This window comes from Phodopus roborovskii, unplaced genomic scaffold, assembly GCF_943737965.1.
Source record: "Phodopus roborovskii unplaced genomic scaffold, PHOROB, whole genome shotgun sequence".
Taxonomy (NCBI): domain Eukaryota; kingdom Metazoa; phylum Chordata; class Mammalia; order Rodentia; family Cricetidae; genus Phodopus; species Phodopus roborovskii.
In genome coordinates, this window is record NW_026126511.1 from 14,647,160 (window position 1) to 14,671,955 (window position 24,796).

General features: G+C 34.7%; 1 protein-coding gene and 1 long non-coding RNA gene across 13 annotated transcripts in view; both read left to right on the top strand.

Annotated features, from left to right (window-relative positions):
- Rbm26 (RNA binding motif protein 26) overlaps positions 1–11,360 on the top strand; it is a 62,865-nt gene extending 51,505 nt beyond the window's left edge. For 11 of the 12 annotated variants that reach the window (XM_051195238.1, XM_051195245.1, XM_051195239.1 and 8 more), the window contains 3 exons: positions 2,783–2,869; positions 9,300–9,413; positions 11,049–11,360. In XM_051195238.1, coding sequence (XP_051051195.1) covers positions 2,783–2,869; positions 9,300–9,413; positions 11,049–11,138 — 291 coding nt within the window. In that variant the 3' untranslated portion in view covers positions 11,139–11,360. The remainder of the gene's footprint in view (positions 1–2,782; positions 2,870–9,299; positions 9,414–11,048) is intronic. The other variant, XM_051195248.1, reaches the window with a different exon arrangement.
- Positions 11,361–11,822: 462 nt separating this feature from the next.
- On the top strand, positions 11,823–19,830 carry LOC127230117 (uncharacterized). The gene is made up of 3 exons (XR_007835164.1): positions 11,823–12,225; positions 12,874–12,932; positions 16,761–19,830. It is a non-coding gene; the product is annotated as an uncharacterized LOC127230117 (long non-coding RNA).
- The last annotated feature ends 4,966 nt before the right edge of the window (positions 19,831–24,796 follow it).

The window sequence follows — 24,796 nt, forward strand, 5'->3', positions numbered from 1 at the left end:
ATTTAAACAGTATTTGGGAATATAGGTGTACTTCTCATGTAGGCGGAAATTTCTATACTTACCTGGCTACATCCTGCTTGTCCATTTGCCGAGACAGTTTTATTATCAGTCAATAAGAGAAACATATATTCACAGCATAGAGAAGGACATCCCCTGCCACTGTGTAGCCCTGGCTGTCCTGGAACTCAATCTGTAGACCAGCTTGGCCTCAGATTTAGAGATTCACCTGCTTCTGTGTCTCAAGTAGTGGGATTAAAGGTGTGGATCACCACCAACCAGCTAAAATCTTATAATCTTAAACTAGATATGCCTGTAAAAATTATAAGGTTAATGATTAAGCTTTGTTGTTTTAGAAAGAGACCTTATGAGTAGGTTTATATTGGTAATTTAGGGGGAAATTGGCATATTTATATAGACCATTTAGATTTTTAAATATGAAAGTAAACATTAAGCTCTTGATAAAGTTGACTAGAACTGAATGAAGCAAGATACACTCTTGATGTATGATCTAAAAAGTTGTTGCCTTATTCAGATCAAGGGTGTAATTTAAGAGAGTTTATCTAATGATGATAGACTGGCTTAAAAGAGAAGGAGATTCTAGTTCCTGTTCATTGTTTATTTGAACTTCCTGAGATTTAGTCTAATATGCAGAATGGAGATCATACCTACCTTAGTCTTTCATCTTAACTATTTCAATTTTTAGTGTTATCTAGAACTTACGTTGCTAAACATCACTATGACCCTGGGTACTCTGCTAATTACATCACGGAGAGGAAGGGTCGTCAGTTCTTTACTCCCAGAGCTTTAGATACATTGGTTTGCCTTGAGGGATATGTGTGACCCTGGAATGTGATGGAAAATTGAGTGGAGGAAAGTTTAACAGTTAGTGAAACTGAAATTGAGAACTAGAACAGGTATCCAGATGTTTTCATGTTTCAAAAATTTTCAGTGTTTGGCACTCATACCAAGCTTTTAGTTAATACCTATTTGAGTATAAGGAAGTTTTAAGAGAAATGCTTGATGCCTAGGAAATAAAGTGGTTAATATTTGGGGGTGAAGAGTCTGGAGAGTCCTGTGCTTGTTGGATTCAGAGGTATAAAGATAAGAACTAGAAAGGTGCTTGGAGGGCGATACAGCCCAGCCCTTCCCTACTCTGTCCCACTTCCACAAAGGAAAGGATCCTCAGATAAGTGAAGTGTCTTTCGTATAGGTATTCAGCTGATTAGAGGACTAGCAGTCAATATGCTAAAATAATCCAGTTTGTTATGATTGTGTTTTGCATTTGAGAAATATTCAGAAACTTAGAGTGGAAGTTGTTCTATAAACTTGGGAGATTTTGAGCTGTAACTTAGTAGTGATAATTTACTCATGAAAAATACTAATGTTAAGCAAAGAGTATACATTTCAAAGTTTAGCTTTTTTATCTCTGAGCATAAGAGCGGGATAGAGATAAAAGGCCCATTGACAATTAGAACAGTCATGGTTAAGTGCTTTTTAAGATTCATCTGGTTAAACTGGTAATAATAGTAATAAAAACCAGCTGAAACTTAAAGGGGATATTAAGAACCCTGATTTAGTCAGGGTTCTCTACAGAAACAAAACTTATAGAATGAGTCTTCTATAGAGAGGGGATTTATTAGAATGGCTTACAGGTTGTGGTCCAGCTAGTCCAAGAATGGTGTCTATACCAAATGGAAGGTCCAGGAATCCAGCAGTTGCTCTCTTCTCAAGGCTGGTCTCAGCTGGTCGTGGGTACACCAGAATTCCCCCAAAGTAGTCCATCACTGCTAGGGAAGAAGTAGACTTGCTGGCAAGAGAGGTAGTGAGCAGGCAGGGAGAGCTAGCTTCCTGCTTCCATGTGCTTTATGGACTCTGTCAAATAAAGTGTTGCCCAGATATTCCTATGCCAGAATGTCTGGGTTAAAAGTGTATTTTTTCCACCTCAGAGGTATGTTTTAGAAGTGGGTCTTCCCACTTTAAATAATTTAATTTAAAAAAAAAAAGTTTTTTTTCCCTCCTCACAGGTGTGTTCCATCCTTGGGTTTTAGTTAATTCCAGATGTAGTTAAGTTGCTACCAAGAATGGCCTCTTTTAATCCCATTTTTTTAGATGAGGAAATGAAACTGAAGAGATTAAGTAACTTGTTCAAGTTTAAATTAGTGTATAAAAATTTGTACTTAATGAGTTTATGGCTGTAGTTTTATTTTGGGATAGAAGGAAAGTATTAATAACATACAAAGAATTAATCTTTGTTGTAAAATTGCTGTTTAGAAAAATCTTCATTTATGTGGGAAAAATGTAACAAGGCCCACTTAGGCATCATATAATATACTTAGTATTTAGGTTTTATAAATTGTGTATGCCATAATTGAATGCTCAGTTAGGCATGAACCTTCATCTTGATCATTTGTTGACTGCTTGAACAAATTGCTTGCATTCTCTGAGTATTCCTCCTTTATTGGAAGTGATCTCATAGTTATGGTGATGCAGCATGTTGTTTAAGAACAATTTACCTTAAGGTCGGGGCAAATAAGGTTTGGTAAGCAAGCTCAGGCTTTGACCATTTCTTCATCCATTATTTTTCAAACACAGCATAATGTCACTCAGTGTGGAAAGTGCAGGATAAGAGCTGAAACGGAAGATAGGACTAAAGGAAAAAAGTCTCTTAATCTGTATGAATAATTATGTATTCTGGATTCTGCTTTATTACTATTCTAATGCAGTTGGGGGTTTTAGATGTTTCAGAACATTTATTTTGAGGAAATAATTTGTTAATTTACAGCAATATGGGGACATTGAGGATTGTCAGATTGACGACTCTTCACTTCATGCGATAATTACATTCAAGACAAGAGCAGAAGCAGAAGCTGTAAGTGTTAACATAACGAAAGCTTCAGATTTAAATGATTGTCATTTCCTTACGTTTTAACATAAATTACTTTTCAAGTTCACTGAATAACTGTACTTTGACAGAAGGTAGAATATTTGTAGTGTAAGTTTGTTTCTACAGAAAAAGTCAATTTTCTTAGGAAATGTGTATATAATTTAGTATAATAAATACAGTAATAGTGTGTATAAATTATACACCAAGATGAATTTAAAATTGCATTAACTTGATGATGTTGTGAGTTCTTTTTACAGGAGTTAGGGCCACCACTCATTCCTCTGTTCACTGTTTTATCTGGCCCAGAACAGAGTCTGCATTAGTAGAATGAATGGTAAGAGTTATCCAAGAGAGATGCAGAGAAAGAATAATTCTGTTGCCCGCCCTTTTTATTTATCCTTCACCTACTAGTTCCTAATCCCAACAGGATAAGTTCTAGAGAAACATCTCTAGTTTAGCATATGCCTGAATAGAGTGCTGGTATTTGTTCAGAGATAAAGTGTGGCTCTAGCATTTAGAGTTCTTGTGATATTGTTATCTTTATCTATAGGTTTTGAGGTTTTTAAGTTTGTTTGTTTGTTTGTTTGTTTGTTTGTTTTTGTTTTAATGGGATCTTTACTGCTGTGTAGCTGTGGCTATCCTAGAAGGAACTATGTAGTCCAGACTGGCCTTGAACTCACGTAGATCTTTCTGCCTCTGCCTCAAGGGCTGGGATTAAAGGCATGCATCATCATGCCTCTGCCCTGCTCTTGAATTGACTTTCAGAAGATAGCCCAGAAATACCATCACCTTATGTGTGCATGCAGGTTTGCATTATGTGATCACACATTTGTGTGTTTGCCTGCATATGTGTTCATGTGCTTGTAGAGACCAGAGATGTCTGATGTCTTTTCCTTAATTACTCTCATTTTTTATGTTGAGGTAGGGTCTCACTGAGTTCAGCTTGATCCAAGGATTCGCTGAATTCTGGGATTGCTGCTGGACTGTGATTACTTCCTGGCATTTACATGGGTGATACTGTACTCAATGCTTATGTGGGAAGGTACTTAATCCTGTAAGAGTACCCACCTTGGCCTGCAGAGCATGTTTCAGGATAGCCAGGGCTATATAGAAAAACTCTGTTTTGAAAAACAAACAAACCAAAAAGATCCTTTTTGAAAATATTGCGATCTTTTAGAAACATTGGTATATATGTGTTAGGTAGAACCTTAATAAATTTTCTCTGAGATGTGTTAGTAAGCACAAATTAGAAATAAGCTTTTGTAGAGGGAGAGTTTCCTATTTTCTAGGGAGTAGTGATATTATTAAAAAAAATTGTAGTTGTACACTGTTGCTTCAAATATTACCAAGTTTGTGAATCTCCTGGGAACTGTGTGTGCATGCGTGCATGCCTGTGCATGTGCTTAGAGACACAGAGTTTGATGTCTGTTTCTCTGTTTATCCATCTTGTTTTTGGAGGCAGTGACTCCTGCTGTTTTGGCTGGACTGACCAGCCATGAGCCCCTGAGTTTGCTGCCGTGGCTGTCTCTGTATCCCAGTGCTGTTTTACAGACACCTGCAGCCATATCTCACTGTGATGTGGGTATGGGAGATGCAAGTGCATGTCCTTACAGTTGCTCAGCAAGCCCTTCGCTAAGTCATCCCTGCAGCCCTGAGCACTTCATTTAGATGTGTACTGCTGTCAGTACTCAACATTACTCATAGTGACACCTAATTGACAAGCAGTTCTTCCATTGTTCTGCCCTTGTACCTTGCACGTTTTGTATAATAAACACAGTAACATTTAAAAATGAAGACTTATCCCTGACTCATGAAGGTTTAGTAAGTGACTGATGTTAAGCCTACTCATGTAATGAAAGTACTTAACTATTTCTGTTATATTTACTTAAGGTGTAAGGGGAATAGCTACACTGTTACATAAACATTTGAAATTAAGTTCTGAAGCCAAAAAAAACACCTTGAAAGTAATGAAAAATTAAGTTGAAACTTAAATAAGCAGTGTAGATAAATTATTTTGAAACTTACGAATTCCAAAGAACAAAAGTTTTAAGAAATTTAAAATTTAATACTTTGACAAAGTTATGACATTTTATTTTCCTAAGGAAGAATATAAAATACATAACAAGACTATCATTTTCATTCATCAATGGTTTTATAAAATGAAGGAAATTCTGTCATAAAAGAAAGCACCATAAATTCAGGATAAAGGATAGGATTGTTTGAGAAAAGAAAGTTGTTAGCTTTTGCTAATGGTCTTATTTTTTTGGTTCATTTTTCTGTATGAGTCAATGAACATTTCAACTTTCTATGTCCAATAACATATCAGAGTGAAAGTACTGTAAGAATAGTTATCACTGAGATACTGAATTTAAAAAGCAAGGAGGGTCTGCCCAATAAAATTTGACATGATTTGAAAAGTAAAAGTGTAACCAAAACACTTAAATTGTGGTTAATGTTTTGGCTTGATTGACCTTTTTTACCTTTGTAAATTTATTTGTTTTTATTTGTATTTATTCTGTATGTTACATAAGATAATTTCACGTATTCCAAACTGGTCTTGAACTCACTGCATAGCTAAGGATGATCTTAAACTTCTGGTCCACCTCCTCTACCTCCTGGGTGCTAGGCTTACAACAGTGTACCACCATGTGTGGCTCATGCAGTGCTGGGGACCAGGCACTAGGATGTGGTTAAATGGTAAGCAGTTGATGTGTGAACTGAGCTATCCATGATTTTAAACATTAAAATTGGCTTCAAACAAGAATTTCCCTCCCATATTAATATTAACTTCTTTAAAAAAGCATAATTAGAAAATTTAGTACTTTTTCTTTTTTACTATAAATACTTTAATTTTTTTGGGGGGGGGTCCCTAAAGCGTGGGTTTGATGACACATAAAACCTGCCAGGGTTACATAGCAGAACTACCTCAGAGCAACACAGTAAGAAAAACCAAACCAAACAAAAACAACTTCTGGATAAATCTTGGTAATCTGGAAGATTTTGTAAACTGGAGTTTTTATACTTAGATGAGTTTATTTCCTGCTTTTCTTGTTTTGTGCATTTTTTTAATATTTAGTCCTAGTTCCATTAACATTCCTATTCTATCCTTCTTTCCTGAAGTACCATATAAAAGTGTATGTAAAAATACTGATGTGATACTTGTTAACATTTTAAAAACATTTATGAAGTTCCTTCTTTAATGTAAATTTCTGTGACATTCTTGCAGAACTCTTGCTGTTCTTACTTAATATACTGTATGAAAACAGTACAAAAGCTCATAGAATATCATTAACTGACACCTGTTAAAGGTCATTTGTTAACTAAGTGTATGAGAAATCTGAGAACAGCCTGACTTAAAACCCAGGACATTGCCATAAGAAACCCTAAAGCAGTGTTGGAATGATGTCTCCACACTTAAAGAGTGCCTGCTGCTCTTCAGATGACCCAAGTTTGACTCAAAGCACCCACACAGCTCATTATAACCACATGTCACTCTAGTCTCCCTTTCTGAGAGAGAGACAGACAGACACACACACACACACACACACACACACACACACACACACACAAGAACGAATCTAAAGCAAAAGTGCTTGTGGAGATGGCTCAGTCAGTAAAGTGCTTGTTGTGTAAGACATGATGGAGCTTCTGGTCTCCAGCACTCGGCAAAGCTAGGCATGGCAGATGAGAGTCTGTAACCCATTGGGGTCGTAGACGCAGCTAGAACCTGGGGCTTGCTAGCAATCTAGCCATTCCTGCCAGGTGGATGAGCTTTAGGGTTAATAGGAGATCGTGTCTCAAAAAAATAAGGTGGGGAGTGACTAAGGAAGGTATCGTGTGTCAACTGCTGTTCTAGATGTATACATGTAGATGTATGTATATCTATATACATATAGGACAGCTGTTCTATATAGATATGCGCATATATATGTATATATATATCTGCATATGCCCAGGCATTCAGACACACATACAAATAATAAGCAGATACATACAGATTGTTTTTTTTTTAAAATACTATCTTAATGCAGTGCAGGCTTTTTAAATCATGGCATGATATTCACAAAAGAAAACTCTGATAACTTTTAAACTTTATGTTGAAATGAAAGAATAATGACTTTCTAAAATTATAACAAAACAAATGATCTGGCAAAAATATGTTCCCATAATTAAGATAAATTTCTATTCTATTGGAAAAATCCAAACAGGCTGCACTGTTTAAAAACAGTGGGACTAGAGAGGTAACTTGATGGTTAAAAGTGAATACTGCTCTTGCAGAGGACCCGAATTCAATTTCCAGCACTCATATCCTTCAGCTCACAACACCTGTACCTCTAGCTCCCAGGGGTCCTGTGTTCTCTTCTGACTTCCACTAGTACTGTTCTTGTCCCAAATTATTTATATAATGGTGGCTATCTCTTAGTCTGATGATAGTGATAATCATGAGTAATAATTTTTTATACTGTGTGGCTTAATTTTGAATTTTTAGAAAATATAAAATGAAGCTGGATGTGATGTGGTACACTCCTTTAATTCCAGCACTAGGGAGGCAGAGGCAGGCAGATTTGAGTTTGATGCTAGCCTAGTCTGTAGAACAAGTTCCAGGACAGCCAGGGCTACACAGAGAATCCTTGTCTTGAAAACAAACAAATAAATGAACAAATAGAAACCCTGTCTTGAAAAACCAAGATAGAGATACATAGGTAGGTAGGTAGGTAGGTAGGTAGGTAGGTAGGTAGGTAGGTGGATAGAATGGCTAAGTTAAAAAAAGAATTTTGTTTTAAATTATCTGAAATATATACTAATTTCTTAAAGGCCTATAGTAGTTTTTACTACAATGAAAATAATTGTGGAACTTAATGTTTTTTGTAAGAAAAGCTTAGGTTTCTTGAATTAAATTTTCACCTTCATGGAACAAAAAATTCAAAGCTGTTTTCACAGGGTTATCTAGTCTGAATCGTTAACAGTTTCTAATGAACAAATTTCATTAAAAATTAACAACACCTAGTTTTTAAAAACCTCCCGTAACCAAGAGCAATGGTAATAGTGATGTTTTGGATATCACTGGACCCTCCATACAGTTTTTTAAATAATTAAAACTGTATTAATTTAAAAGTTCACCTTACAGATTTGAAAAATGCATGTTGGATATAGAGATTGGATGAAATTAAGTCGTTTGAAATATTTGTCAGGTATAGTGTTTTTTGCAAGGTATAGTGTTATAATTCAGCAGGAGGATCATGAGTTCATGTCTAGGTAGGGTTACACAGCAAAGACCTTTTTTTCTGAAGCAAAACCAACTACACACCCAACATTTACTGTACATATTGCTGATCACAGTTTTGTACTTTTTATATTTTCTTTTTTGGGTAAATAGAAAGAAGTTTTGGGTATTTTGCATGTGGCATATGTCATTCTTAATCTGATTTACTTTAATGATATCAGCTTCAATTTTCATTGTTTTCTGAACTAAAACATGCATGTGTATATATTTAAAATTTGTACATGGGGGCATTAATATTATATCAACACAAGTTCAATTGTCATTGAATATATAATTGTTTCTACAGTTCATATTATTCTGTACTTTGGATCTGTGCTGCAAATCTTTTGTGAGCTTGAGTTACTTTAAAATGTTGCTAATGTTGATTTATGTTCATTCTTGTTACTTTAAATGGTGTTTCCATGCCAGCTACTGAATGTAGCAGGAACTTGGAACTGAACATTTATTGAGTTCAACTGTCATCAGCATCAGTTACAAAATGTTTTCTAGAACCTGTGCTTTTCTGTAGTAAGCTCAGAGCTGTGATCTTGCTCTGTCCTTGAGGTGTTTACTATTTGTGTTAGTTATGCATCATTTTACAGTGGTTTTGATCATTAATTTGAAAACAATCTTATACTTTATATGCAATTTACTTTTGTTAAAAGTTTCTAGTTACAAGTCACTATATATATATACACACACACACACACACACACACACACACACACACACACACACACACCAGTTGTGAATTAACAGTTAAAATGAAGTAAAATTCATGTAGTCTGTTGATTTTAATAATAGATATTGATTCAGAAACTAGAGCCAAAATCTTGATGAATATTGGGATTGTCTAAGTAGTAGTTATCATTGTACTGAAAACTGGCAAACATACTGTTTTCTACTCAAATTTTGGCCAAGAGTAAAACAGTACTTGATTATGAGAAATATTTTACCTCACTAGTATTGTTTTAAGAGGTAAATAAATATAAAATAAATAGTAATTATAATAATAAGTTGAGATAAATGACCAAACAGCAAACAAACAAGCAGCTGTCTTTGAGTTTTTCTTTTTAAATAGTAGATATTAAAAAATTTAATTTTTCTTCAGAAATTATTAATGTTCTTCACGCCCGTATTTTTAATTTTTAGGCTGCAATTCATGGAGCTCGTTTCAAAGGGCAGGATTTAAAACTGGCGTGGAATAAACCAATAACTAACATTTCGGCTGTGGAAACTGAGGAAGTGGAACCTGATGAAGAGGAAGTATGTTGCTTTTTTTCTTTTCACTTGTTTTCCCATCATTCATAATTTATTTATTAAAGGTGACTTTTATGGCTGTGATTTTTTTAACATAATATTTTTATTCCTAAGCCATATTCCAGCCAGGGGAGATCAGATAAATGCAGACAACTTTATATTTTATGGATTAATGAGACTTTTGGATTGCTAACCCCCAAAGAATATATGATATATCAGTTTTCAGTTCCTCTATAAGATAATAATTATTCATTAGATTTTTATTCACAGGAAATCTTGTACTAATATGTTAAGTTTTAGGGTATTTATTTTATTCAGTTGCTATATCAATATTTCAGCTTTCTTTTAAATTTATACTGCTGTAGTACATCAGAGTGACTGCCTGCTATGTGGTAGATTTTGTGATAGACACAAAAATGAATAAGACACGGTCCCTATCATCAAGGAGCTTATAATCTGGAAAAGAAGGTGGTGGCAGAAACAGAGGAAACTAATTACAATAACAAGCATAGTGATGTGCCGAATGAAGATTTGAACAACATGCTCTGGGAGCCCTCAGGAAAGAATGATTGTGTCTCTCCAGAATAATCCTAAAGGTCTTCTGCCAGTAGAACCGAGCCCTGAATGACAAAATAGTGTTCTGTAACTACGTGCTGGGCCTGGGAATGAGTTGAGAAAGGCATTTTCAGCAGAATTCTAGTTTCAGGATAAGATTGCATTTTTCTCAGGTAACAGCAGCTGTTGCGTGGGCTAAAAGGTATGGCAGGTAGGACAGTGAATCAAAAAAGCCCCTGACAAAAAGATTTAAAGTAAGCATTCTATTTGCTTAATCATGAAAAAAGTTATAGGAAAAGTTGAAGAAGTTAAAAAGTAAAGGTAAGGTAAAGAAACAAAGACTCTGCTTACGATTTGTTAGAGTACCTTAATGATGCTTCATTTCATTTGAAGAGCATTCCAAGTATGTTATGCATATCCATAGTCAAATGCAAGAATAAATGTGTATCTGAAACTCATGTACATGATTTGTCATTTTATATTTTAGATTATACCTTTGTCCTTCCATGAGTTTGAATTGAATGGGGAGAAAAGCAGGAGAGCTCCTGGTATTAGGTATTTTGAAAGTTGGGAAAGCAGTCTGAGAAGAGTTTTTGAAGGGAATGGGAAAAGAAAGATTTTTTTTTTGTTTTTTGTTTTTCTTTTTTTTTCCTAAAAAAAACTTTATATATAGCAAAAAATTTGAAATTGTGGTAGAATTTTTATAAGCCATTGGTTGCTTGAGTGCTGAGGGTTAGGTTGAATCAGGGAAAATTGATGTGTTCCCTTTTTAAAGAAGCACTGAGCAGTATTTTGAAGTATAGCAGACGCATGATTTGTTAGAGTAGAAGTGGCATGAACACAACCTTAATTTGATATTCATTGCTTACTTCATGTAAGCAGTAAAACTACTGTAGGGAGATTGAGTGGGTAAGGACTGCTTTGTGTTCTTAAATGTTCTAGCTATAGAGATAACCATTTGTATTCAACTCTTGAGAAAGTGTTTAAAAGTGTTACTTTTTTTCTTTTTCTTTTTTTTTCTTTTTTTTTTTTTCTTTTCTTTTCATTTTTTTTTGGGTAAACTCCTAAATACATCTTAACCTAAAGTTTCAGGAAGAGTCTTTGGTGGATGACTCATTACTTCAAGATGATGACGAAGAAGAAGAGGACAATGAATCTCGTTCTTGGAGAAGATGATTTGACTGATCATTGATCTGCATATGCTAGAACTCTACCTGTGTTCCATTAGTATTACCTAATGTACTTTTACATATTTGTAAAAACAATTTTTGGTAAAATATGAAGATGGATTTCCCAAATAGATAAAAGAGAAGAAAACTACCTTCTGATCTTGTATTTTGAAAGATTGATGTTTGCATTTTATTTCAGTAAACAATTGCTAAAGACATCACAATAGAACATATGCAATGTTTTTATTACATACTTCTATTGAACATTACAGAATTATTTGGGTTATTTGTAAATTAATGAATAGATTTGAATACTTACGACCCATTACTTGTTATAACATAGATTTTGTTTTACTCCAAATAAGGAATGAATTTGCATTTAAAATCTTAATGAATGTTTTCAAAAATGAATAGATGACATAGTACTCTTAACTAAAGTCTCCAAGTTATGTATTCATAATATTACATAGTAGTATGCTTAGGCTTTACTATGTATTAGCCATTTGTTGGATTTGTGTCTGTATTTTATCACATGGGTGTCAATGATAATGGTGTATGACTGCTTTATGAGTCCTTATGCATCTGGATGCTAAAAATAAAGTGGAATGGTCTCTTAAAAGAAAAAAGAAAAGAAAAAAAAACAATGAAAAAAAATCCATGACAATGTTCTTTGATTTAAAAAAAAAAAAGAAAAACAACAAAAAAAGATAAACAAAAAAAAAAAAAAAGAGAGAGAGAAAAGAAAAAAGAGAAAATGAAACAGACCATTCCAGATGGTGATCTACCTTTCCCTACCTATCAAAAGGAGCTCTAATCTCTAAATAATAATGGTATTGGTACTTTTATAATGATGTACAATCCAATGTTTAAAATTATACCACTTCAGTTTGGTTTGATCATATAAATTTTCAACAGATGTCTTAAAATTTAGAAGCAGGCTGATTAGTTTGGAACCAGACTTCAAGTAGCGCTAACATTTGGTGAATAAGACAACTTCATATTACATTTTGGATGTATGAAAGAAAACTTGACCATTTGAAGATGTATGAATAAAGAAATGTACTATAGATACTACTTTAGGAAAACACTGTTTGGTAAGTGTTCCAGTCTGATATTTTAAGTGTGCATTTACTATACTTACATAAAAATCTCTCACGTTTGCAACAGTAATTGTGATTTTTTTTAAAAAGTGGAATTCTCTGGCACGTGAATATAATTATTGAAGTTACTAAACCATTTCCAAGAATTATAAATATGTTATTTGTAGAATAAGGGTAGGAGATTGCTCATCTTTTTAAAAACTTTATATTCATTTCAAGTATTTCTGCTTCTCAAGATTATAGTGGGTTTTTGTTTTTGTTTCTGGTGTGTGTGTTTTTTTTTTTTGTTTTGTTTTGTTTTGTTTTTTTTTTAAATAACACATTGTAACAGAACTACTTTTTCCATTTTGGGGCCAACACAACCAAAACCTAGTCTCTTGCCATAACTCATAATGATTTTGTGTCTTTTTCCCCTTAACATTGGGGTTATAGTTGTATGTTTTTATGGCAGTACTGTTTTATAGGAATGTTTGAGTTGGAGTTAGTACACATTTATACATAAAATTTCAAACTCAGATTCCACTTGATGAAATAATGACTCTAAAGTTTACTTAGACTGTGGTATATTTTTATGTAGTCTCTTGTGTGTTTACTATGTGCTATTCTGATTCATTAGGTAAGTTTGTTTTCTTTTCTTTTTAGTAGTCGTGAAAGATGCCAAATTGGCAGAGGCTCACGTTTCTTCTCTTTACACCAAACAGGTATTATAAAGAAAGTAAATCTTTCCAAGGCCAGTTAAATCTCCTTTCTATTTTTGGCTTTATGATTTGAATATAGTTTCAAATTTTATTGTAAATTTCCCTAGAAATGTAATAAAATTACCAGCTTTATCCAATTAAGCTCATAAATAGCTCATCAAGTTCTCTAGCCTGAAATTGCCTAATCCTTAAGAATTGAAAATATTTTAAGGTGTGGTGCTTTGAATGAATCAGAAGACCAACTATGGCTCAATATGGTTCCCCTAGGGTGAGGATTGCATATCCCTAATATTTGTTAGATCACAGTTGTACTTTTATAGTAATTAATCTGGCTTTAATTATGTGTTATTTAGTGATGCATTGCTATTTGGCTTTTAATTCATAAGTATTTTAATTCATAAATACTAGTACTCTGTCCACATTTATATTTTTCACTTAAAACTGAAAATGCCTTCTAAGTAGATGGTAGTTCTCATTTTATTTATAAGAAAACAAGCTGCTAGAAATGGAGTGTTTACCTAAAGTCATAGTAAGTGGAAGTACTAGATACAGGCGTGATTTCAGTACCAACTTTACAAAAAGAAAAAAACTACACAATTCTGCTGATTTCTCCTTCCTTTTTACTGATGAACCATGAGATTGTGCTTATAATCACCATGTTAGTCTTTAATCTCAAAATACTGCACAGTATTAGTGGACTTCTTGGTCATTAGACAGTTCATATGTTTACCCTTTTAAAAAGCATTTTGTTCATATCTCTGTTATAATATTTAATGTTGTAATATAATTTATATGGTTTATATGTTTGTCTTCCCTGCTAGATTGATTGCAAGCTCCTCTAGGAAGGGGACCATGTCTTATTCATCTTTTTATCTCTAGTGCTTATAGAAAAGCCTTGCTCATGTTAGCACTTAGATGTTTGTTGGATGAAATAATGAATGGATGCATATTTAAATTTATAGTAATGAGATTGACAATTAACCTCCCTTGTTAATTCTTATCAATTTTCTAAAATATCTTTCTGGATAGTTTTCTCAGTCACTGGGGCCATTTTATTATATAGGGTTATGTGTTTCATCACTGGGGGGTTACAAGTAGTGATGGAGGTAGACACCTATAATCAATCCTGACATATCCCCCAGTTAAGGCATCTGTATTGCCTCATATTAAATATTGTAGTCTTTTCTAGGGGTTAATTTGGGTTTTTTAATGGAGTGCATTGTTAGAAATGCTGAGAACCTCCAATCTAGACCATTTCACTAAATTTGTTTTGTAGAGAAGTGGACAAGGATTAAGAGATTAATCTTTTCTTAAGCTCTGTTGTAGCTAACTCTGTGGACAGGTTTTATGTCTTACATAAGAGTTTTTTCCTTATGCATAAAATGGAAAGAGTTGGACTGGATGATCTCTAATGTCTCCTTTATCTCTCTACTGTCCCTGGTGATATACATTAGTCTATGTTTCCAAAACAGTTCTGTTTCTATAAGTCAGTCTACCTGATGTTCTGTTTCTCATTAGTGGAAACAGCTTAGCTTTGATTACAATAATTTACATGATACCTCTTGCTAAAGTTTTGTATGTATGTTTTCAAACACTTGCATTTGCCAAGTAAGTTGCATTTAGCCTAAAAGTTCAAGTAAACTTCTGTGTTTACAAGTTCTTCCCATTCCCATTTATAACTTTCACTTTGCTTCTCAACTTGGTTTGAGAAGTATTAACCTTTTATACCATTTTCCAACAAATCCAGATTTATGTCCTCTTTTCCATCTCCATTTTTTCTGCTGCAGTATGTCACCTAAAAGTAGAACCCTCCTAAGCTTGGTGCTTTGTTTATATCTGGTTACCTGTCTGGTTGTCCAGGTAGGATTGAGAGTGGGGAAAAGGGTTAAAGGCAAGGTAGGCAACTACAGGGAATATTGTATATTTCTTTTTAAAAGATTGATTAGGATTACTTCAAGGGATGGTTGTCACTTTGCATATTTTTAATCTCTAAACAGTGTATAAAATGTTATTGGATAATTGTAACTTTTTAAAACAAATAAGTAACTGATGCCCCAACACATAATGAAAACATGTTGCAAGAAATGGAAGACTATTCCATAGGTTCTGTTTTATTGTAATATGGTCAAATGTAACAAACCAGTAGTTTACTATGAAGATAAAATTTCACTGTTTTAGCTGTTAATTTGTAGCAAGTATGGCTAAGCCTCACTGAAGAAGGTATCATGTTACCAGAACTGTTTTCTGGGGATTGGGAAAAGGGGCTGTTTTCCAGTTTGTTTGGAACACTAACCATTGTGTGTAATGGCTCAAAAAGAAATCAAACATTTACTTATTTAGTTTGCTATGGCTGCCTCAGAATACTATACAACAGATCTTATCAAGATATATTTTCTCCCCATCTCCCCTACAATGAACATAGGCTAATTATAGAAAACTAGTTCTAGGATTTATATAGCTATCAGTAACCCTATCCCCTTAAAGAGTCAGTAAGCCTACAAAACAAGCTGTCCTAAAAGATGATTGGATTACTCACCCTGGGTTTTTCTCCCAGGACAGTTTTTCTTCTAAAATTCTGTGAACTAAAACATAGACACAATAACAGATTGTAAATCACTAGTATAAAAGCCAGAAAGAAAACACCCTTCTCTTAGACATGAAGAGCTCAACTTTTGTCCGTTCTTTGGACTAAAAGCTTGTTTTACAGTATGCATGTGATACTATAGAAAAGAGGTTGGGTTTTGGTGTTTTTTTTTTTTTTTTTTTTGTGTGTGTGTCTGTGTTATCACACAGAATTATAATCTTTTAAATAGCTACCCAGTTCTCCTAGGAAAGGAAAAAAAATGGCTGGCCATGATTGCTATTATCAGTAATTTGTAATGAAAACATATATGCTTAGTAAAAAAAGAAAAAAAAATCTAACTTGACATAGTTTGTTAGTATTCTGTGTTCATTACTTAAGTGAAAACATTTTTAAATTTTACTTCTTTATATTAACTTTTTATATTTGATCTTTTCTAAATCTCCCTTCTATTTCTTTGTTTCACCCACTGATAGTACCCACCTAAAGTTTTCTTCATATTCCAGGCACTGTTGTTAATGTGTTCTTTTTAACTTTTTTATTGTTGCACTCAGTGCTTGGTTTAGTATTTTGTGTCATATAGTATGATTAAAGAAAGAAATGATCATTGTATGGACTTCAAAGAAATAAGGTATCACTCCAATTATTTTGAAACTCTTTGGAAAAACTTATTTTTGCTAGCCAGGCAGTGGTAGCGCACACCTTTAATCCCAGCACTCAGGAGGCAGAGGCAAGTGGATCTCTGTGAGTTGGAGGCCAGTCTATTCTACAAAGCTATGCAGAGAAACCCTGTCTCATTTTAAAAAAAGAAAAACAAACAAACTGTGTTTGCTTTTGGTTTATTTACCGTGACTTGGCTTGTACATGATTTTTAAAAATTTCTTTGCCTACTCACAGCTCTGTATAAAAATACCACCTGACCAGTTAGTAGATTTTCTAAAACCTCCCCACCCCACCCCCTACCCCCACCCCCACCCCCAATGCATACACTAGTTTCAATGATAGCTATTTTGTAGTGCTACAATCTTGATACCTAATGTTTTTGGAAAGCAAGATGCAGAGAGGTTTTGTTAAACATCACTTTAGTCCAAAAGGTAATCTTTGATACAGTTTGTCTGCCACTTTCATTTTGATTCTTCTCAAATAAGACTTTTTAAAATCTTTTAATGAGTTAGAATTAGTTGATACTGCAATTCAGTTTTTAGGTTCTTCTGTTACTTATTTTTTTAATAAGTGTTCTCTTTTTTCAGCAGAGAGAGAACATCACTGCCTGACTTTTAGCTTTGTGACTACATGAGCAAGCCTTGTCCTGTTGGAGGCGACTGTTAATACCATCACCCTGTCACTCGGTTTGCCCTTTTCCAATCTGAATAGATGTTTACATATTCTATGGTGACCATTTTATCTTTCCAGTTCTGTACTAGTACATCTCAGTCACGGGTATCAAATGTGTCATCTTTCTGAACTTAGAAATACACAATGTTGTCTTTCCTTATTTTATAGCAATTTAATGTGTAAAATACCTTAAGGAACAAGGCCTTTTGCTTTCCTAATGACATATATTACATCTCAGCCAAACTGAGAATTGTATCTGAGAAATCTATATAAAGCCATGAGAGCATTAATTGAACAGTTTAGAATGAAGAAAATGAATTAAAAAGTTAAAAATAAGTTTGGCTTTAATTTTTCTTATTTTTAGGATGTATTTATTGAATTAGGATAACCAGTAAAAATGATTTTGAGAAGACTATAAAGTACTTTTTACATATTGTAATTAATTTGTCTGTTCTTGTGAGTGTATTAATTGATATAATTGCTAGGGCTATTTAGTCCAGTAAACTGTTGTTCTTAACTCTTCAAAAACAAGGAAAATAATTTTACTTCTTTTCAAGTAATAAATGATGATCTATGGGTTCTAAAATTGAACATCTACTAAATTTGTCTAATTTACACAATTTTCATCATTTGTAATCAAGACATCAAAGACAATCTTACAAGCAAGGGGAAATAGTGTTACGTGTTCTTTTTTAAAGATTAGTTCTCAGCCGCTTTAAAAGTATATGTACTAGTAACAAGCAATATAGCTTAAACTTAGAAAGTGGACAATTAAAATTCTCATTCTAAAGATTAGCAAAATCCTTTTTATAGCATACCAGAATTATTTTTTAACTAAGTTATTTTGAGTATGCATTAATAGATCCTTACAGGTATTTGAGAAATCTAATACTATAGTCACTCTTACCCAGGAAAACCCAAATTATATTGCGTCTGCTTTTGTTTTCTTTCTTTTGAAAAGTTGTACTGAGTCATAATTTCTTACACAAAGCTGGTATCTTACAAACACTTTTTCCTCTTGAGTGTGCATTGTGATTGTCTTCATGAATAATAAAATGTAACAAAATCATTAGTCATGTTATAAATTATCTGTCTTGATCCACATTGACTTACACATGCATGGTTAAAGGACAAGCATATATTTTAAGTAATTATTACCTAAGAGCCTACAAGATATTTTGTTCACCCCACACACAATTTTTTTTGTTGTTGTTGTTGTTTTTTAAACAAATTGTCAGCCATGAGGAATTTGTACCAGAATAGTTGTTATTTTTTATTTTCAAACAAGTCTTACAGTAGTAGTGTTGTAGCTGCTTAAGTTAGAGCCAAAGAACATGGTCTGAAGAGTCCATAACTGCCAGTAACTCTTTTGATGGATTAATTGGTGAATGCTACATATTGTCACCTTAAATTTATTTTGCCATTCCTTTTTTCTTTTGCTAATGAATAAAAAAAGCAAAACAAAATGGAATTTGCCCCTGGGAATCAGAAGTTAAGTTGATGTCTCCTTAATTAAGATCAGTGTATTTCTTTGAAAATTGTTGGGCGAATCAGTTGGTCAGTTACATTTAAGTCCTTATCCATTGTTTATGGGGAGTCTTCTTTAAATGTGTTCCCGGATAAACTTGTAGTGGAGCTCTGTGTACATAAATGTACAGAATCATTTTTGTGTAATTGAATGGAGCAGGTTACCTCTGCATGACTGCATTATGGAAGCCTTTTATATTATCTTTATATTTTTCAATATACTTAGATTTTACACTATTGGTCGCTCTAGTCATGCTATATTTGTTTTTTTTAATAGAATTTATAAATATTTATGCTCAGAATACAGATCAATTAAATATTTTTGGTCTTGTTTACAAGATACTACTTTAAAGAGATGTAGTCCCCTCAAGTGTCTTAGGAAACAGTCATTGGTGCTATAAGATCTTTCAGGGTCATTGAACCTGTTGTCTAATCTTTGCTAGGCTTTAATCTATTATTGCTTACAATAATCCAGCTAGCTGCAGAATTATAAAGTGGTATATGTTGAATCGGGGTAAGAGCCCAGCCCCATTAGAGAACACCTAATAATTTAAGAAAATGATGCAGAATGACTGTATCCTTATTTGTGCCCAGCTTCTCCCAAAAGAAAATAGTTTATTTTGATAAGAGGAAGGCTATTTCATTTGGTTAGAATTTTAAAATGATATATTCAAGCATGGATTTTCCCTCATATTTGAAATTGAAAACTTTTCTAGGCCTAAAATAATTATGTAATTCTGCTCTGCTTTAAATTCCCATCTGTCCTTTACTCAACTGAAGGCAGAGTATTTCTTACAGATATTCACAGAATATTTGAGTTACAAAGAAATGAGTTGTATTGTACAAGTTTTCCCTTGATGTGTACTTTTTATTTTGCCCCCAAGATTCTATTCTAGCACCTTAGTGAATGTTCTTAAGATACAGTTAGGTTATCAGCAAAGCATTCATACATGTTTACTTTTGATTCTCGGAATCCTAAACCTGTAATAATACTTCAGAACATACTGTCTGGCACAAGATTTCCTTTAATAAGTGATTTATTTTAACTCAGTTTCTATGGACTGTTGTTGAATCTGAAAACACCAAAGGAGTTTTTTCTTGTCTGAAGACTGGGTTGTTCCAGTGGTTAGTACCTGTGCCCATAATTATCCCATTTCATGAATGCGTGTTGGCATGGGGGAAATTCCCTGCTCTTTGAGTGGAGCGAAAGTAACTGGTTAAGCTGTAGCAGCTTCCTTGTTTATTTTTAAAAGTGATGATAAAACTTGAACTGAAAAGGTAAAACTTGAACTAGAAAATTACTCTTGTATGCACAGAATGTTTATAGTGACTGTGTTTTTGTGGGTTGTCAACACTTCTATTATTTATAGTTGAATTATGTTGTTTTGTTTATTAAATATCCATGTTTATTATTTTTATATTTTGAAACTTTTAAAAATAAAAGTCTTAATAAAAACAGTTGTTAATGTTTTAAAATCACCTTACATCTCATAGAAATTATATAACTAAGTTGTCTCTACCATGCACACACGGTTGAGACTTGTGAAACTTTCAGTGGGGAGTCACATGTCTCTTCTTTCACTCTCTGCCCTCTGCTCTCACTTGAAGTTGTTTAAGGTCAACCATTATTCCAGTGTGTTACTAGCCCCCGTGCACAAACCTTAATTATCATTTGTCCTTAGTTCTTGCTTCTGTAATGCTGAAGTTTCTTTTTGTTCCATTTGGTTGCCAAGCGAGTTCTTCCTGTGTTGAATGATAAGTACAGACATGCTCCAGTGACGGATAAGAATGGCTGCCGGGGCATGTGACGTGAGATTATGTATAAAATGCTTTTGAGCAGTGATCCACACACTCACAGAATGTTTTCAGGAGTTACCTTGTAAACGCATGGTCATTCATATTCGTCTTTCTTTTCTCACATTGAGCATGTTCCTTTCATAGTTGATTGATTCTATTGCAAGTATTCCATATTATTTTGGGTTTCATTGAACTATATATATACATCTATCACAAAAAGTTTGAGGGTAACTTCTACTTGAGACAGTCTGGGGATTAAAAATACATCTTTATCTTAAAGGGTATAAATCTTGATAATCTATATAGAAGTTTAGTTTTTAAACTGTAAAATTTAATGGTTCTTGATAATATTACTGCTAGGTTTGTAGCTACATACATGAAGACACACACATGCACACAAATATACAGCCAGTCCTTTGGGTATTTTTAGATTGTGTTGTCAGTTTCTACTTCACCCAAAAATATTTCTTCAAAAGAATGATTTTTTTTTCTTTTTTGGTCTTTTTAAAAATTACATGTAATTATGTATTGTAGGAAAGCTAGAATTTCTTTTTATTCTCTACCATAGAGTATACCCTATGTATACTCTATTCATAGAGGATACCCCTCCCCCACCCCTCCCTCCACTCCTCCCTCCCTTTCTCCCATACCCACTGTTCCTCCTCTTTGAGAAGAGAGCAAGACTCAGTGATGTCATTGGAAGCCTGAGTACCACAGAGCAGTGAGACTAGGCAGGGACCCTCATGCTAGGCTGGGTGAGCTAGCCCAGTGCTGTAGGAGAAGGGTCCCAAGAGCAGGCAAAAGTGAGACCCCTCTGCTCCCGCTGTAAGAAGGCCCTCAAGGCCCTCAAAGCTAAACAAGCATACCCTGTATGCAGAGGGCCGGGCGCAGACCAATGAAGGCTCCGTGATTCTGGAGAAGCTAGAGACACAAACAGTGAACTATCCAATTTATACTTTTGGCAAGTATATAGTAATTTTAATCCTTCAACTATGAAGTGGAATGAAGTAATTCCTGCTTAAGCATCATAGAGTGGGCAGAAAATCTTTTATTAGCTTTTCCTTTATGGTTGTTTCTTCATGACATTCTTAACTACTTAAAAGTATACCTAGAGATATACTTTGCATAGTATAGACATGTAGGTTCTTTAATAATTTGGATTTAGGTGTTTCCTTTGCATTTTAGTAGAACTCTTTGAATTCATTTGTTCCTGTCACAACCACAGTATTCCTGTACCTAAGTATTGATGCAGGAGTGACTCTTGCTAGTGATGTTTTTTACAACATACAGTTGCCAGGATTACTTTTTCTTGGAACTGCAGTTTTTAGTAATTGTTCTAACAGTATTACATATTTTAGTAAAAGATGGATGGTAAATGCTCATGGAATTTCCATCTCTAAACCATATTCAAGAATACACAAAGATAATTTTTTTAAAAAAATGTTTTTTAATCTTCTAGCCTGCTTTTCTTTAGGAAAAAAAAAGGTTGTATTTTTGATGAAGTACATGGTGATAAAAACAAAGCGTCAAATAGAGAGTAAAAGAACATTAATGAGTAGATAGTTGTGCTTCTGTGTCCTTTTTTTTTTTTAATATCATCAAATTCCAGTGTGTTATTAGCCCCCGTGCACAAACCTTAATTATCATTTGTCCTTAGTTCTTGCTTCTGTAAGGCTGATGCTTTCCAGGAGGGGTCAACATATCTGTCACTTGGAGTAGGAACCAGGCCCTCCCTCCTGCCTCTAGGTTAAGGGAGTATCCCTCCATGGGGAATGTGCTCCCAATGTCCTTTCCTGGTTAGGTTGCACTGCTCCTTACCTATCCGAGGAAGTGGCTGATAATTAAACTAATGAATGTTTGCTTTTCCTGGCCTTTGGAAAGTTGGGAGTCATCCAAAGGTCGGAGAGAGAAGCAAATACATACTTGCAACTTACTTGCTGGAAGAAATCAAACGGGGTACTGTGGAGCTAAACTTGGGTTGGGTAAAAAGACTTCCTAGTGGAAGTTCAGTTAATACCCGAAACCAGCAATAGTTCAGTAGGGGTGGGGGGGGCAGTCATAAAAAGCTTTTTATTAGTCTATGGTAATACCTAATGAATCTCACTTGTTTTTATATGTGTGTATGGTATACTGATAAGTACACCAATCCTATTTCTCTTCATTAGCTCTCTCTCTCTCTCTCTCTCTCTCTCTCTCTCTCTCTCTCTCTCTCTCTCTCTCTCTCTCTCTCTGTGTGTGTGTGTGTGTGTGTAGCCATTCTCCACAGTTTTAATTATGACTGCTTACAGGATTTTGGGTAGGGTAGCTATATCACCAAAGAAAATATCCCTCTTGCAACCATTAAATAACTTGTCGTTATTGAAAGTGGTTGAGCCTCACGCGCCCTTCCCCGCCCATGTTTCCTGACTCAGTCCTTTGTAGGTAATCATTGCTGCCAAAAGTTCAAAGCTTCAGTGGCCTTGTAATACCTAAAAGACAGTACTATTACATTCTCACTTCTTCCTAACTTTTCTACTTTATTTCCTGAACCTGTGGGGGTGGGCGTGGGGTGGGGGGGTATGGGTGGAGTGCAGGTACAAAATCCATTTCAGCCTACACCCTGAACAGGCACAATCTCGACAGTTACACTAGTTGGGAATTGCTGTAGTAATGTAGTCCCACTGTAAAAAGCTTCTCTGAAACTGACAGCAGCACACCTATTGAAATAAAAATATTTAGAAGGCAATTGATGTGCACAGTATGGCCATTTTGCAAATAACAGTCAGTAGTCACTGCTGTCCTACATACTATGGCCATCCCAGCCATGAGCTTTTGATATCATTTTACAGTGCCAGACCTGAATTCCCCCCTGTGGAGCAGTCCTCAAATCAAATAAGTGTTGGTTACCTCCATAACTCAGGCCACTATTACGCTGGTGTGTGCACATCTTGCCTAGCAGTCAGTAGTTGAAGCATTCAACATCCACAGCTGAGTAAAACTTGGTGGTAATTCTCCCCAGCAGTCTTCATAACACCTTTCAACACCAAGAAAGTTAGCTAGTAGGGAGCAAGCCTCTAGCTCAGCTTCAGCTTTGTATCTCTGCAACAACAAAAAAAATGTGTCTTCAACAATAAGATGTTAATAGTCTACTTCTGGTGCGTAACCAACAGCAGTTTAGGAGGACCCAGGGGCTTTTCTAGCCAAAAACTCACATGTAAGTAGCCCATCCCTGTTGTTGGAGGACTTTGGCTTAATAAATGGTTTCTGAGAGAAGCTTTATAGAAAATATGTTCTAGGTTTGTTAAAAAAAAAAAAAAAAAAGACTAGGGCATCAAATATAGTGCATTTCAAACACTGAGAGAAAGCCATTATAACTCTAGTGTAAAGATGAAAACCAAGTTTCAGATGAGAATTTAACCAATAAGGATGAGAGTCTGGAGGCTAAGGGTAGAAGGAATTCTCCATTTAATCTAGGTAGGATAGTGTATGTCATGAATTCGAAGACATTGCCATAGAGGGAGAAAGATCATGGATCTAAAATGAAAATGTTTTAGGGATGAGAGTGATAAAGTAGAAGCTTCTTTTGTTAAAAAATGTATATATCCGAGATCTCACATCATACTGTCAAAGCTGGTCTCAAACTCAACTGAAAAGATAATTCTGACTCAGCCACCCAAGAAGCAAGTACCTAAGACCACAAATGCAGGCCACCATGCTAAGCTTGTTTATTGATGTATTCTTAAAGGTTTATTTGTAAAATGATGTTAGCGTTTATGTGAACTACAGGCATGCAGAAGCCCACGGAAACCAAAAGAGGGTGATGAGAGTGGGATTGATGGTTGTGAGCCTTCATGCAGACAGAAAATATAACGTTTAAGTTTTTTTAAATTACTTTTTTACTTTGCTGTGTTGCTTCAGCTGTCGCACTCTGAAACTCAAGTAGTCCTAGTGCTTGGGCCTTCTATATAGCTAAGACCACAGGTGTGTAGCATTGAAGATGGCCTTCTTTGGAATTTTTAAATGTAGTGGCAAAATAGGAAATCAATTTGCAAAGTGGGAGAAACAAAGGGAAGCCAAAGACTTTGTAGTGTAAACAATTGAGGGGAGTAACAACCACTCTGATTAGAATTAAGGCCCACTCCATGAGAGGGATTCCATGTCTGCCACTGCCCAGGTGGCCAAGAACTTAAGACTGGATAGGCCATGGGCATAGGGGAAAATTCAATACTATTTTTCTAAAGAAATAAAACAATAAAGTGACTCCTAATGGCGTTCTGCTGTACTCATAGATCAATGTGTTATGCTCAGCCATCATCAGGGAACCATCTTGACAGGTGAGAACACAGAACCAACTGAACACTGCAGAAAGTGAGAGACTCTGGAACGTCTTCCTGAATGGATGTCTTCATTAAACCCCTCTCCTCAGTTCAGGGAGCTATGTGGAAAAGGAAGCTAACAGCCAGGGGATGAATGTCTCCAAGGAAATAGTGTCCTTCGGACACAATAGAACTGATGCACATAGGATAAGACAGGTACTGGCGTCCGGTTTCTGTTTCTGTGAAGAGACACCATGACCACAGCAACTCTTACAAAGGAAAACATTTAATTGGATGGCTTAAAGTCCCTAAGTTCAGTCCATTATCATCAC